The 16,416-nt window shown below is 35.3% G+C and overlaps 1 protein-coding gene and 1 pseudogene across 1 annotated transcript; both read right to left on the bottom strand.

The window, feature by feature from the left end:
* Window positions 1-2,204: 2,204 nt before the first annotated feature.
* LOC127415442 (histone-lysine N-methyltransferase SUV39H1-A-like) lies at window positions 2,205-9,256 on the bottom strand (annotated as a pseudogene).
* A 2,998-nt stretch (window positions 9,257-12,254) lies between these two features.
* LOC127415438 (organic solute transporter subunit alpha-like) lies at window positions 12,255-15,762 on the bottom strand. The gene is made up of 7 exons (XM_051654160.1): window positions 15,169-15,762; window positions 14,409-14,560; window positions 14,249-14,322; window positions 13,981-14,136; window positions 13,691-13,802; window positions 13,216-13,468; window positions 12,255-12,772 (listed from the first exon to the last, which is right to left on the bottom strand). The coding sequence occupies exons 1-7, from the start codon at window positions 15,230-15,232 to the stop codon at window positions 12,390-12,392; spliced, it is 1,194 nt and encodes a 397-aa protein (XP_051510120.1). The 5' UTR covers window positions 15,233-15,762; the 3' UTR covers window positions 12,255-12,389.
* Window positions 15,763-16,416: the final 654 nt, after the last annotated feature.

Below are 16,416 nucleotides of genomic sequence, written 5' to 3'. Positions count from 1 at the left end.
TTACACCCCGTTATCTCGCATTTGCACTTGGTATGGACAAAAGTGCCCAGAGTGTTTAATTCAGACATTTATTTTAATGACGCCTCGATCATATGGCTGAACCCAAAATTATGTATTAATAAGTCCCCTTTCTGCTGGACAGAGTGGATTGTGAGGGAGGTTAATATGCTCGGTGACCTATATAAGAGTGGAGTGTTGAGATTCTTTGAAGATTTGGTTCAACATATTGGGATTCCCAGATCTCAGTTCTTTAGGTATTTACAGCTGCGCCACCTGCTCTGTGCTATATTTGGGAGTAGCATACACCCCCCTAAAGTGGCAGATACTCTGGAAGTGGTGATTACTGCTTTTGGAAATGGTCATGAGGCATCAGTGTATTACTCCTGCTAATTCAGAGTCTGGGGGACAGAGCTTTAACTTCTGTCAAGAGATTATGGGAGAAAGATTTAAACTTGGTGTTGGAGGAGGGAGTGTGTGCTAGGATTCTAAAAAACGTCAAGTCTGCATCTAGAGATGCAAGGGTGCGCCTTATGCAATTCAAGATTTTACATCGATTCTATTGGACCCCCTCTTGATTGTATAGGCTTGGTCTTAAAGTCACTCCCACCTGCTGGCGATGCCAATCAGAAGATGGAGACACAACCCATGTTTTTTGGTGGTGTGTTAAAATACAAGAATTTTGGTTGAGGGTTCAGAGTTTGTGTGTGACGTATTGGACAATAGAATTTCATTTTGCCCCAGACTCTGTATATTAGGAGATGGGACAGTCATCAGTATAGAGGATAAACACATAACATTTGGGTCCTGGCAGGTATTATGATAGGCAGACAGATTGTTTTTAGGGGATGGAAGTTGGCTGGAGCGCCCTTATTTCAAGACTGGTGCATGGAGATGGGGATGGTGACGGCTTTCGAGGAAGTGTCATCTAGAAGGCTGGGGAACTTGGATAAGTTTAATGGGAAATGGGGCAGATATTTGGGATTCTTGGAGGGCTCTCGGTGAGGGGCAGTGGAGAGAGAAGTATAGTTTCATATGTGTTTTTGTGTGTGACTCATGTGTGACCACAGGGATGTTTGTTGAGGGGTGGGGTTGGGGATTGGGAGGGGTAATAGTGGGGGTTAAACATTGATTCTGTGAATATATGTTTTGTTTTCCTTTGTTAACTCTTTGAATCAGTAAAAAATGTTAATCAGAGAACGCTCTGTCACAAATGGGTCTTCCAAATGGACAATGGCCCCAAGAATACCTCCAAAGTTGTGGCAAAATGGCTTAAGGACAACACAGTCAAGGTATTTGAGTGGCTGTCAAATACACCAAAGCCCTGACCTCAATCTGATAGAAAATTTGTGGGCAGAACTGAAAAAGCGTATGCGAGCAAGGAGGCCTACAAACCTGACGCAGTTACACCAGTTCTGTCTGACGAGTAGAAATACATTTTTTTGTGGTAATAAACATTGTGCCACAAATGCTGTCGATTGAGCTTAACTTGCAATGAACCAAGAATATTCCTTTAACAACTGGCTACTGAAATGCTTGATTTTGACTACTTTTGTCCCTGTATTATTTACCTTAGACTTCACAGAAAGATCAACGAATCTGACCTGCCAAATCTGAAACAGTAAATATAAGTAATAGTTTAATTTGTTTTTGTATATTGCTAATTTTACTTTCTTGTAGAGTATTTACCTGTATACATTTAAAAAAAAAAAAAAAATGTAAAAGAATAACCTTCTGTCAACGGTCTCAATTTTTGACACAAAACCTCAGGCTACTATAATCTTTCAACACTTTTCAAATCAGATCAAAATCAAATCCCTTTTATTCTTTTATTTTAGATCTAAAATATCAAAGCCTCAAATATCAGCTTCTTTTTTATGTTTATTCACTTTCCTTGCCTTGAGGGATGATGCTACGTTTTGCCACTGAATCTGTGAATTAATTTGCTTCACATTATACGAAATAAAGCTTGAATAAAATTGACTTAGGAGAGACCTGAAAATATGAATACAATTGCACCACCTGGCGGTCAATACAGACATTAACGTAAACCACATATTCTTGCAGTGAGCATAAATACTCCACATAGTATTAGTAGTAATGTTTTTTTTTTTTTTTTTTAATCAAATTCTTTAATAAAAAGAACATAAAACAGGAACAAAAAGGCCATTTGCTCATGCTTAAGAAAAAAAAAAAAAATAAGGCCATACACTCTCACACCTCAACAGTGCAAATTCATTGAGGGAAAAAAACAAGTTATGTAAAACATTAATGTACTGAATTAAGTTTGAAACACTACTATTTAAATTTTTTATTTAAAGCAAAGTTAATTTAAATGCAGTTTGAATGTCCACTATAAAATGTTAAATTAATAAAAGTTTTAAAATTTGCACATACACAAGAGCAAAACATAAAAATATCCAAAAATACATACAAATTTAAAACTATTAAGAATGTTGACATGTATCTTAATGTCTGTCATATTATGCATGCTTCTGTGTGAGTGCTATTCTCTGCATGTACTGGATTAAAACATATTTCCGGCAGTTCTTCACTCCAGTTGCACTCCATATGGATCCGTTTGATGGGTGATCCTTCAATTCCTGCTAGACTGAAGTCTGAGTCCATTTTTAAACTCTCTGCATCGACTGGATCAACTGCAACAAAAGAGACAGGAAGACAGTACAAAGTAAACAAGATCTGACAATGAGTGTCAATTTATTCATTTATTTTTTTAGGGATGAACCAGTATAAACTTTTGTGGCTGATAATGATACCGATTTTAACCAAAAATTATAGGCTGACACCAATAAGGATCCCCACCTGTCATCTTGTAGTCAAAGGTGAGCTCCTCTCCTGATCTTATCCCTTGTTTCGCAAAGAATGCGATTCTGGGAAGTCGCTCATCCAAGTTGACAATAAAAACATTATACACCTGCAAGTTTGGATCACACTGGAAAAACATAAGATCTATTAATTTAATGCTATGTGAAGTGTTATAATGTTAATTTAACAGCAACATACTAGGACAGATTTGCTAAAGCAACTATTAGTACATTAACATTTGATGTTACTGAAATCATTAGATGTTATTGTAATGAGAAGCCCATACTCTGCGCTACTGGTTTTGCATAAGACCTTTGAATGTCCTTTTATTACACATGTAATAATTTAGTCTTTTAAGTGTTAATACTTTTCAAATTAAATGTCCCCTATAATTTTAAGTAAAAAATGAATAGGAGGAATTTATACCAGAAATGTGAATTTACTGGCTATATCTTAAATATCCTGGCTTATTAATATGATTAAATCTATGATTAAAAAAGCATTATGTATTTCTTTCTACCTTATGTTTTAAATATCCTAACAATATCTATAACTGAGGACTGATTACTTTGATCAATATTCCTCAACTGACAATAATCCTCATGAATTTGAATGTGCATGCAACATACTCTGTTCTGTAAAAAGATACTGTATATAGCTATTTAGTGCTTACACTGTGGTTGACAAAGTGAGATATGTTTCCATAATGAGCCGCATCAATGGTGTAGACGTCATCCACGTAGTCTAGATCAAACAGGTATGTGACACCGTGTTTATCGTACCTCCTCTGTGGTGATGACCTGATCAAACACACAGCTGACAGCAGATCAGTGATCAGCTATTACAGAAAATTTACAACAATGCAAGTGTCGGCACAATGACTTAATGGCAAAGAGCTGTTGTTTTAAAGGATGGATGGGTTGCAACATGAAAAAATACTTTTAAGGGACAGTTCAACTAAAAATGTGAATTCTGTCATTATTTACTTACCCTCAAGTTGTAACAAACCCATCTGACTTTCTATTCGGCATGATGAGATATTAGGCAAAATTTTAGTCTCGGTCACCATTCACTTTAATTGCATCTTTTTTCCATAGAATCAAAGTGAATGGTGACTGTCATTCTGCCTAACATCTTATTTTGTAATAAAGTCATGCAGGTTTGGATCAACATGAGGGTGAATACACTACCGGTCAATGTTTTGAAACACTTGACTGAAATGTTTCTCATGATCTTAAAAATCTTTTGATCTGAAGGCGTATGCTTAAATGTTTGAAATTAGTTTTGTAGACAAAAATATAATTGTGCCACCATATTAATTTATTTCATTATAAAACTAAAATTTAATTTAAAAAAAAGTTTTTGAAATTGATGACTTGGACCAAATAATAAAGAAAAGCAGCCAATAAGTGACCAATATAGATGGGAACTCCTTCAATACTGTTTAAAAAGCATCCCAGGGTGATACCTCAAGAAGTTGTTTGAGAAAATGTCAAGAGTACATGTCTGCAAATTCTAGGCAAAGGGTGACTACTTTGAAGATGCTAAAATATAACACAGTTTTGATTTCTTTTGGATTTTGTTTAGTCACAACATAATTCCCATAGTTCCATTTATGTTATTCCATAGTGTTAATGACTTTACTATTATTCTAAAATGTGAAAAAAATTATAATAAAGAATGAGTAAGTGTTTCAAAACTTTTGACTGGTGGTGTAAATGATGACAGAATTTACATATTTGGTTGAACTATCATTTTAATATTATTATTTTAATATAAATAATTAAATTCAATATATAGAGCAACACGAATTTGGGGGATTCAGGAACAAAAACCTGTTTAGACTTTATAGAATAGTTAAGCTTTTGTAACTGTATGAAATAAGTTTGAAATTTTTTTTTTTTACTAAATCATTCAATCAAATATGAAATATCAATTCAGATTAACATCACAGACACCACAACGTATAATTAATTATAGCTATAGTTTTACATTTTTATTGTTAACCACTTTAAAACTGATTTGTGTAATTTTTTCCATGTTAAAAATTCCTAGGGGTGAGTTAGGGGTGGGACTATTTGTTTGTATAACCAATGAAAGACTGGGAAGATTTTTTTGGAAACTGTTATAAAACAGTGATTATTTTTGCAATTCCATTTGATGATGCTAGTGGCACAGAAATTAATCACTTCACCTATTGTTGAATATGCATCCACGTTAACCTATTTAACTTGCATACCTCTCCAAGATACTCCATAATATAGGCATTTTTGTGCTGTAGCGTCCGCACACCCCAACCTCTCCCACTGGCTGTTTTGAAGATGCACATATCGTACTGAATACCTCTCTGCACAACCCTGTTCCCACAGTCTGGCCCACATCTGCACTTAAAGTTACACTGGTAGATGGGTACCCCAGGCATCACTTTCACCTGCCTGCTTCATTATATGCCCTGCGATGACTCATAAGCCCTGGACAGTAGCCATTTACAGGCTGAGAGAAGCGGTTCTCACACTCACATCCCACTGTCACTGGGTTTACCTCAACCACTTTCCCAAACTTTCTGTCATAAATGTAAGAAGTCTGTAGGAGGTCCATCCAGGTCAGCCTCATCGTGCCTGCTGGTCTGGTTCATGAGGTCTTCCCATTTCTGAAGCTTCATGCGCTGCATGGCTTTCTTGCGGAGGAAGGCGACAATGGGGGTGCTCAAAGAATCGAATGGCTCATTGGCCTCAAGCAGAGCTGTCTTCTTTCCTTGCTGGAACCGGTGCAAGTGTATGGGGCATTTAAGGTTTTTGAGAGGCTCCCATGTGTTCTTGGACTCGTCATAGCCCTTCACCAGAAAGAATTCTTGACCCTGAACAAAAAAATATTACATAGGTTACAGTGCAGCAGAACTAAGTGACATAACGTGAACATGAATTTAGTGGATAAGGGAACAAAAGAAGGTGCAGTTGGTGGCACAAATGATGATGAGGTCACAAGTTGGTAAGTTATAGGGGAGACCAGGGCTAGTTGTCACACTTTTAAATCCAGTGGCTATTTCTCCAGATTGGTTTATTTTTAAAAGTAAATTTCTGTAGGCGTATACCTTAAAGGAATATTCCGGTTTCAATACAAGTTAAGCTCAATCGACAGCATTTGTGGCATAATGTTGATTACCACGAAAAACTATTTCGACTCGTTTCTCCTTTTCTGCAAATCAGCAAAAACATCAGTTACAGTGAGGCACTTCCAATGGAAGTGAATGGGGCCAAAGTTTTGAGGGTTTAAAGGCAGAAATGTGAGGCTTATAATTTTATAAAAGCACTTACATTAATTCTTCGGTTAAAGCACATGTATTATTTGAACTGTAAAGTTGTTTAAATCGTAATTTTTAGTCATTTTAAGGTTTGCTGACATTACATCGTCATGGCAACAAAGTTGTAAAATTAGCTATAACTTTACACAGGAATGGTTAGTAAGTGATTTTATCACACTCAAATCATGTTATTGTTTATGTTTTGTGGCTATACTTTTGAAACAATGAGTATTTTAATGTTTACGGATTGGCCCCATTCACTTCCATTACAAGTGTCTCACTGGAACACAGATTTTTGCTTTTTTTTTTTAAAGAAAATTAATTTTTGTGATAATCAATATTATGCCACAAATGCTGTCGAAAAAGCTTAACTTGTATTGAACCCAGAATATTCATTTAAAGTCTTGGGAACAAAAAAGGTAGTGAACATTTCCACCATTATTTCCCAGAAAATTTTTTAAAAAAAAGCCACTGAACAAACGTTGACCTGCTATTGGCTATATAAGTTTTCTTAATGCAATTTGCCATGAGACAGTTTGTTATAGGCTTTAAAATTTAAACAGTAAAACAGTTATGAAACAAAAAAAATCATGAAACAACAATAATGTAGAAGGCAAATGCATAAAACTATCAAACCAATGTTTTGACCAACAAATACAGTAATTTGGCTCAAAAATATGATGAAATTGTAATTTTCGTTTCGAGATTATGTATTATGTATTCTAATTTACAAAAGTTTTGACCTATAGGATTTTAGGGTAAGAATATCGATTTTCTGATAAATCGTGATCTTCAGTTGAAAGTTTCCGTTGATTCTTAACATCCCAAGATCTACATTTTACTTTTACTTTAAAGTTTACTTCATTTTTGGTTGTGTTGATAAGTATCTGTTAAATAAATAGCAAATTAAATGCATAGTTTGGGCCCTGTTGTTAATTTTTTTCATTAATATTGTCACAATGTACCAAATAAGAAGATTCTCTGCATAATTTAGAGCATTAGCTGAGAGCGAATTTCTTTTATATGTAAGCAAAATGGACATTATAACTGGAATATAGACAAATGAATCAGATCCTATCGAAATCAGAATCTAATCGAGAGCTTGTAAATTGGAACAAAATCAAATCAGGAAATCTGTATTGATACACAACCCTGAAGATTTAAACCAACATACAAAACCCCTTCTAAAGAAAACACACATTTGTGTAATTGGACATTTAAAGGTGCACTCATTAAGTTTTAGTTCATGTTGTCTTGGACTTACACTGACACTTAGGGTCATGGATGCAGGGTCGTTTAAATGTAGTAGTTTTCAGTTAAGAATAACATTCTACAAAATCACTATTCACAACTGGCCATTATTAATTTAATCTATGAGTGTAAGTGGCCAATAACATAGTGGATACTGAGATCAAGCGAGGAGTATTCAGAAGGTCATGTGATCTTAACATGGCAGCCCCCATGAGGGGACCCTGATTTGACTGATGTCTTCATCTCACGTGAGTCATCATTATATACATACACACATTTCAAAATTACAATTAATTTCTTTAGGAGTAAACATTTTTAATAAGGGAAACAATTACTAAGTGCACCTTTAACTCAAAATTGTATAATTCCTGAGATATACACCATGTGACAAATTCCCCGAGTGACAACTTGCCCCGGGTCTCCCTACAAGCAATACCTAATTACAACAATATTAACTCACCTTATATTTTTGTAGTTAAAAAAAATGTACTCCACCCCATAGTCATTGAAGTTGTTCTTTGTCACACTCAGCTGCTTGCAGACTAGCCTCTCTCTGCAACACAGAGCCTGGAGGTCTCCCCATGTCAGCTTACAGGACACCCTGCAATCTACAAACAACTACAACTTCAATAAACCTGTCAAAGTTCGGTAAAGTTGGACATTTATTCACAGATTCGAAATTCTCGGATCAAAAACTCACAAGCGAAACGTTGTTAAAACACAAACGACGCCTCTTTCCAACCGTAGTAAGGTAGACAAAGAGCTTGAACCTAATTTTCATCATATAGTCCGAGCTGGACAAATAACTTTGGTCTCTACGTGGAGCCGGCTGTGAGACGATGTGCAGGGACCGTCTAAAAAGTGCAACACCGAAAAGCGATGCAACAAAAATATTCAATAACTTCACTCTTCCAAAGAGTAGTGTCATCCTTCTCAGAAGAAGCAGCTGAGTAAATATAAAATGGATAGTGTGTTTGAGTCTGTATGGCAATTCATGAAAGAAGCCTAAACCAATGTTCTGGTTTGTGGAAAGCAAATAGGCCACCTTCTTACATGGTTTCAATGCTAAAAAGATTCTGGTTAAAATTAAGCAAAATTAAGCAAAAAAATCTTTAAAAAAGTAGGTGGTTTCGTATAACCATCAGGGGTCTCCTGGTGTTTGACATGAATTTGGTGCCACTACACTTTAAGACCATTAAAAACGATGACATTTTAAGTTATTGAATATTTTTCCCAATAGAAATTCCCCAAATTATGCAAAAGCACATTTTTCCTAACTAAGTGTTGCAGAATAACCAACAGGAGACCACTGACGTGTGAAGTGATTTTGGTGACACTACACTTTGTAAGAGTGAAGATACTGAATATTTTGTAGCATCGCTTTTCGATGTTACACTTTTTAGACGGTCCCCGCGCACTCGTCTCACAGACCATGTTATTTGTCCAGCTCGGAGGATGAAAATGATGTTGTAGCTCGTTGTCTACCTTACTACGGTTTGAAAGAGGCGTGTTTTAACAACGTTTCGAGTTATTGATCCAGGAAGTTCGAATCTGTGAATATATTTCCAATTTTACCGAACTACCAGTCAAGCAGTTGCCAAGCAAATCAAACAAAGTGAAGTGCCTTTCCACAACCCGGTAATGCAGACGCATACATTTATTATCACGAATTTTGTTAAATATGTTGCACATTTACATCTTCCCAGCACTTGCTGTGCAGGATTCGTGTTATTCATGTATATAAAACTCCCGCAGTACCATCTAAAACAGTGCGTTTTGCTATTTATTTTGAACCGTAACTTTCACTATTGAATAAAGAGCAAGCAAACGTACCTTTAAAAATTTGCGCCATCTTCACTTCACCACGGCAAGATGCTTGGGTTCCCACTGCAGGAAGGGCATGCTAGGCATTTACGTTGATGATTGGTCGAGGTGTATCTAAAACTAGAATATGACACGCTTACTGGTTAATCCCGTTAACCGCGTGTAACAACGTTGCGAACATGGGGCGCACGCAATTTATCTAAAACAAAAAAAAAAACAAAAACAAAAACCGTTTAAAATATGTATTGTGTGAAAATAATTTATATTAGTTGTTTAAAAAAACTACAAGTACTTGTTCACCAAGTCGACAAAAGTGTCAGTGAAAAGCATGCTCGAGATGAAATGTGAGACAAGTGATGTTTGAAGGTAAATATAACTTGTGAGCATAATATTTTTAATGGGCGTCATTTCCAGTCAAGCTGAAAATGTGTTTAATTATGCAAAAAGTGTGAAAATATAATTCAATTGTCTGTATTAATGCTACATACAATATTAGCTATAAATATATACGCCTTGGCAAGTCAAATGAGTCTGCCATTTTATTTCAAAAGCGTTAAAATTTAATTTCCATCATTTCTACCACAGAATTCTAAACAGAAACACAATACAGAATTTGAGATGTGGTGGAAATGACACTGGTGAGAATTTTCATGACAAAAATTACATAAATCTCCTGTGATGCATGTATACAATGTTGGACAGTGTTAGTAGACAATAAAAAAGAAAATGGTGTGAAAAATGTTTTAACAAGCCTTTACTTTCTCGCAGCAGACTGTAGCGTGATGACGTGGTGGATCTAATCCCATGCGTATTGAACTATAGTGACGTAGTGGATGTTTTAATGCACATGCGTATTCACATTTTAATGTTTTGTTTTACTACTGTAGTGTACTTAACGGTCATTAATACAGTATATATACACACACACACACACACGTTTACATATTAGGGCTGCACAATTAATTAAAATAAAATCACGGTATGACATTGTGCAATTATTTAACTGCAAAGGGCTATGACGATTAAATTAAATTCATAAATAAATCAAGCTGTTCGCTTCAAAGTCAATGCACACTTCTCTGTCCTGTCTGTATTATGTATAACCATTATTACTGTGTATTCATAGCGGTTCTGTGCTCCACAACTCCATCTCCTTCTCAGAGTAACAGATGTGCTCCATTTGGTTCCACGTGCTGAGCATGTCATTTTTAAAGTGCACCAGATTCACTTAATTTCACTTTTGCAAGCAGTGTTGGGTGTAATGCATTAATAAGTAATTAATTACTGTAATTAAATTACTTTTTCATTAAAAAAGTAAAGTAAGGGATTACTCGTAATTTTTATTATTTTTAGTTACAGTTACTTCTGATGTAATTGCGTCAAATACTGTATAGACTATAGAACAATTCTATATAAAACAGTGGTGAACTTAAAATCAAAATTTAATGGCTAATGTTAAAATATAAGTTTTCTAATTTAACGCTGCCCCCTTAAATTCTTTGGCCAGTTCATGAATAATTTATTTGATTTTATACGATTTATTTGAAAGAATTAAAAAAAACAGTTTCATGTCTATCCTGTATTTTTCATCTGTGTGAGGTTGATAAGGGTTTAAGAAAGTAATTAGTAATAAGTAATGCAATTACTTTAATATTTAATTTTAATACGTTTGATAAATAACAGACTTTAAATAAGGGTGATTAGCCTGTCAGAATTTGATTTCGACATGTGATGTTACCAGATTTCTATAGGTGAAATCCCCCAATCAGATCTTGCCACAAGTTTTCAAATTTTTCACACAATTTCAAACATTGGGTGAGCGATCTAGAAAAAAAAACCTTTTCATGATCATAACGTGGATTCTTTTTACAAGATTCATCATAAAATACAATAACAGAGGGTAACAGGTGCATATTATGGCCGTGTCCTAAGGGTCAATTAAGTGACACTCATTTTTGTCCTGATCTATTAAATTAAAAATACATATAAAAATGCAATACACAAAAAACATTTACTTGAATACACCTCTTCTATAATGAAAATTTTTTAATTGCTGAGTTTAAAGTCATATTGATATTTTATTTTTATTTTTTTTCTGGGGCTTAAAGTAAAAAATTATCATGTGGTATTCAAATAAAATAAAAAAAAGTCAAAGTCTCATTAAAAGCTGAAATTCCTGAAAAAAGAAATGTTGGCATGACTAGTGCTGAATAATCTTTTATTGTTATTTCTTTAAAAAATAAGCAGTGAAACAACTGTTTTTAAAGTATGATTAAAAACACTTTTGTCCACCAAATCAAAGTCGCTGGGTGTAACCAACATGTAGGTAGTTATTTTTTTGTTAAGTTAGTGAGTGGTGGTGGTGTAGTGGGCTAAAGCATGTAATTGGTAATCAGAAAGTTGTTGGTTCAATCCCCACAGCCACCACCATTGTGTCCTTTGGCAAGGCATTGTTCCTGTAATAAGTGCACTGCAACTTTGGATAAAAGTGCCTGCCAAATGTAAATGTAGGTTGACTATAAAACAGAGTGGACACCTCAAGACTGAGTGTGATGTTTTAAAAAACATCTGATATTTATTTTGACATTTTTATGAAAAGGCACATTTTGTTCATGTGGTGAACCCTGAGAAAACCTTCTTGAAAATCTTGAAAAATGTGTTTGAAAACTTTTTGGAAATTAATTAAGTTGTTTATATTCTCATGTATTCAAGGTGCAAAGAAAGTATTATAATACTTTTTACTTCATGGTTACACCACATGACAATTTTAAAGTTATATTTTATTTTTGTTTTGGTTGAAAATGCTATAAAGGTTTTTCAAAAATGTATGAAACTAAATTGGACACAAAGATTACATTTCTGAGAACATGACAAATGATTTAAACTAGATTTCTCATTATAACACTTTGTGCAACCAACCATATTTGTCAATGACAACCCCCCACCCCCCCCCCACCCCCCAAAAAAAAAACTTTTTTTATCTTTGACTACACCATCCCCCTTGAATTTTTTTTTACAAATCGACCACTGTAAATAATTACATTATTTGTGTCACCATGTTTGTACACGAGAGTCTTAGGACAATAATTACATTTTTTATTTTTATTTTTGTACACAGACATTTGAAATACAATGTCACACATTAACTACAAAACTATAAAATAATATATACATTTTCTTTCCTTTTCTGCTATACAACAGTAACATCATTTTTGTCAATATGGTTAATCTCTGCAATGACAGTAATTGTTGGCAGCACTGTCTCTGTGCTTGCTGCAGTTTGCAGTCTGTGCTGTAAGGGGAAGTGGAAGCGGTCCAGTGGGGCATGCTCAATTTTGCAGAGGCTATCTTCGCTGTCACTGTTGTACCCTTGGTTAGAATGGTATGGCTCGTCCTCGTGAGAGGAGGGCTGCAGCTCGTCTTCTGTTTGAATCGCCTTCTCACTGAGCTCTCCTACGACATCATCTTCTATTTCAACACCTTCCTCAGGACAGGGCTCAACTTTCCGGAATGTGTGATGTGCAAAGAGGCTGATGCAGAACATCTCCACAATAACAGCATAGTGGTAAATTACTTGGAGAGACCGCAAGAGAGAAAAAAAAGAGTTATTTTAACAAATTAAAGATTTATTTAGAAGACCAATCCACCTAAAAGTGTACTCGCCTTCATGTTGTTCCAAACCTGTATGGATTTCATTCTTCTGTGAAACACAAAAAGATGTCAGGCGGAATGTTAGCCTCAGTCACCATTCACTTCTATTGCTTATTTTTTTCCATACAATGAAAACTAATGGTGACTTAGGCTGACATTCTGCCTTACATATACTTTCGTGTTCCATGAAAGAAAAATACTTATATCTTTAGACCAACATGAGGGTGAGTAAATGATATACTGTATACATTTTTTTATTTGGGGGGTTAATTATCCCTTTAATAATTTAAAGCTTTAGTTAAACCTGCCTTATTCCTGTTTCCAAATCCCATCAATACAAGAATCAATACAAATCTAGTTCTTACATTGAGACCGAAAGAGGTCAGAGAAGGGAGGTGTGCAGGGGATGACATTCAGCGCACCCATGGTCTCTAGAATTCCACTCTGTAGTCCACAAAGGACCAGGACAACAATGATGCAAATAAACTTGGCTCGCAGACTGTATCCAGGCAATGCTCTTTTTGTGGCTTTATAAAACAGCAGGTAGCCATAAAAGGACAGAAAAGTGGAAACAGCAATAATAGCATTGACATACATGTTGGGGTTCACTGAGTCCACCTATGAGAAAGAGAAACAGATTACAAAGAGACACTGTGTCATATAGTGTAGTTCAGAAACTAATAATTGGATCCCTTGTGTAGAGACATACATTTGATGCCTGAACGCCTTTCTCTGGGATTAATATATTTCAACTGAATAAGGGCTTTTAACTCTATAGTACCATAAAAATATTGTGTCTGACACTAAAGTGAGCTGAAAGCAATTGCATATTGTACTCACATCCCCATAGTCATATTGTTCATCTGTCCAGAGGACAAGAGTTAGGAAGAACAGGAGTGTTCTGACCACAGAGAGCTGAAGGACAGCAGCCATCATCCAGCCCACACTGGTCCTGAAAAACAATAAGATTCTTCTAACCTCAAATATAATAGAACAATACCGTTATTTTAAATTTACTTCAAATTTAAACTTTTATTCTGTAAAGACCGTTAATTCTAGAACAGCTGTAAATGGTCTCAGAATCTAATAAAATGGAATGTAAACCAGTAGGTATTCATGTGATGAAGTACTTGTTGATGTTGAATAGAGGTAGACAGCAGCAGCAGCAACAGGGGAAGGGGTTTGGAGGCACTTTCTCCCCTGCTAATGCCTCAAGCATGCGGGCCTTTCCACCGAAAAAATCCTTAATAAGACCCATGAACTTCAACAGTGTAATAGAGTGATATCTGTAAAGAATACAAACACATATTCCAAATAGATATGATTGTTTGTCTGACTGTCAGTCAGTATCCATATTGTACAATTTGATTGCAACAGTGGAGGTCAAAAGTCACTCACAAGGAAGCAATGAAATTGCATAGAGATGAGGAGCGAGGAACATACAGTGCAATGATAGATGTCATTCCGAAAACCTGTACAGTAAACACAATGTTACCAAATGACAAATAAAAGCCTGAAATGAATGAAGTTCAGTAACTAGTGGTAGGTGCTGTTTTACTGGGTACATTCCCAGGATCCACAGGGTGAAACGACTGTGCCGTGGAAAAGGCACATGGCGCAGAAAGAAGCCAATCTCCTCCAAGAAAAGAGCGAGCAGCAGCACGGCAAACACAGCAGGAAGGAGGAACAGCCAAAGATCGTTTTTGATCACTACAAGCAGAAACAAAACTATGTAATGACCCAAACAGCTCATCATTAAGGGCCATCATATGAAGACTATCCAGTGGCAGGGATATGTTTAAGAGATGCCCATGCAAAAGGGCATCTCTTAAAACACTTCCTACAGGTTGAATTAGCCGTCTGCCTTGCTAGTGAATGACAACCTTTATCACAGCAAAGTAGGGTGACTAGATGCCGTTTTTCTCAGGACAATTTAAAAAGTACAGAACAGTCTCTGGAGAAATAGGGACATCTGGTTACCCTAGCTCCGAGACACGTTTTACCAACTTTTTGGGTAATACTCCTGGAAACAGCTAAACAAGGAAAATGTCAGAATTTGGAAAACAGGGATGCAATGGTAGCAGACTCAGCATTAACCAACATGTCACTTGTTGAAATGATCTGTGTTGTCTGTCAATGCATATACAAAATATATAAAGTAGTTTTCATTACAGCACATATGTAACCATAAATATTTTGCATAGCAGCATACCATTCCTATCATAAATCATGGAACATTACATGATAGCCATTACATTACTCGGATAGACATCATTTGTGTTGACATATCAACAGTTTTTATCAGTTAAACCTCTTACCTTTAAAGAACTCGGATGACAAAGGGATCCCACCCCCCATGAAAGTACAGTTGTTTGGCTTCATTGTTCAGTGAAATCAGAGACGTCCCACAAAAAAAGCAGCTTGATTAGGAGCGCTCAAGTGTCTGATCAAAATAAGTAAACACACGCCAAACACCTAAATCATGTCAAGACTTAGGAAAATGATGATAGGTGGAAAAAATTTATACTGAATCTATACAAAGGGTGGCTTCCTATAGCCTAAGGGATGTCTTCTGAGCTCACTTATTAATGATTGACTTAAACAGGTAGGGTGGCAGGTAGAGGGCCAAGTCCAAATCTTCTTGCAGGTCTGGGCTATCCCACACAACCTTACTAGGCTTGTAGTACATTCACAAAAATTAATATAGTGCATGATAACAATATGTATATTTGAAAGACTGGCTAAATATGCAGCTGTCCTCTGTCTGTGATAAATACTGCAGCCATTTAATAATTTTACCCGTTTTCTCATTGTTATGCTGTATATTCATGCTTTGTTTCTATTTTGGTAACACCACTTGGTTGGTTACTACCTTTCACAAATATTTCCTTTTTAAAGGAATATCCCGTGTTCAGTACAAGTTAAGCTCAATCAACAGCATTTGTGGCATAATGTAGATTACCACAAAAATTTATTTCGATTTGTCCATCCTTTCCTTAAAAAAAAATAAATAAATAAATAAAAAATAAAAAAATGTAATAAAGTAAAAATCTGGGTTATAGTTAGTGAGGCACTTACAACAGAAGTGAATGGGGCCAGTCCATAAAAACTTTTAAATACTCTCTGTTTCAAAAGTATAGTCAAAAGACATTAAACAAATATGACTTTAAATACTCCAAAAATTGGTCCCATTCAATTCCATTGTAAGTGCCTCACTGTAACCCCTATTCTTGCTTTTTTTTTTAAAGAAAAGGAGGGACAAGTCGAAATATTTTTTTTTTTTTGTGGTAATCAACATAATGCCACAAACACTGTCGATTGAGCTTAACTTGTATTAAATCCATAATATTCCTTTAATTATAGCCTATGGTAGCCAAAAAAAAACAAAACAAAAAAAAAAAAACAGTTACAATTATTCATACTTACATAGAGGAATCATACTTATATCAGAGGAAAAAAGTTAAACATTTATTTGTCCATTACAATATAAAAAACCCAAACTAAATCTACACAAAACAGTGCACGTATCTTTACATACAGTAAACATTATAAATTTTTTTTTTTTT

The sequence above is a fragment of the Myxocyprinus asiaticus genome, chromosome 24 (genome assembly GCF_019703515.2).
Source record: "Myxocyprinus asiaticus isolate MX2 ecotype Aquarium Trade chromosome 24, UBuf_Myxa_2, whole genome shotgun sequence".
In the NCBI taxonomy this organism is placed as follows: Eukaryota; Metazoa; Chordata; class Actinopteri; order Cypriniformes; family Catostomidae; genus Myxocyprinus; species Myxocyprinus asiaticus.
This window is presented reverse-complemented; position numbering and strand designations above follow the sequence as displayed.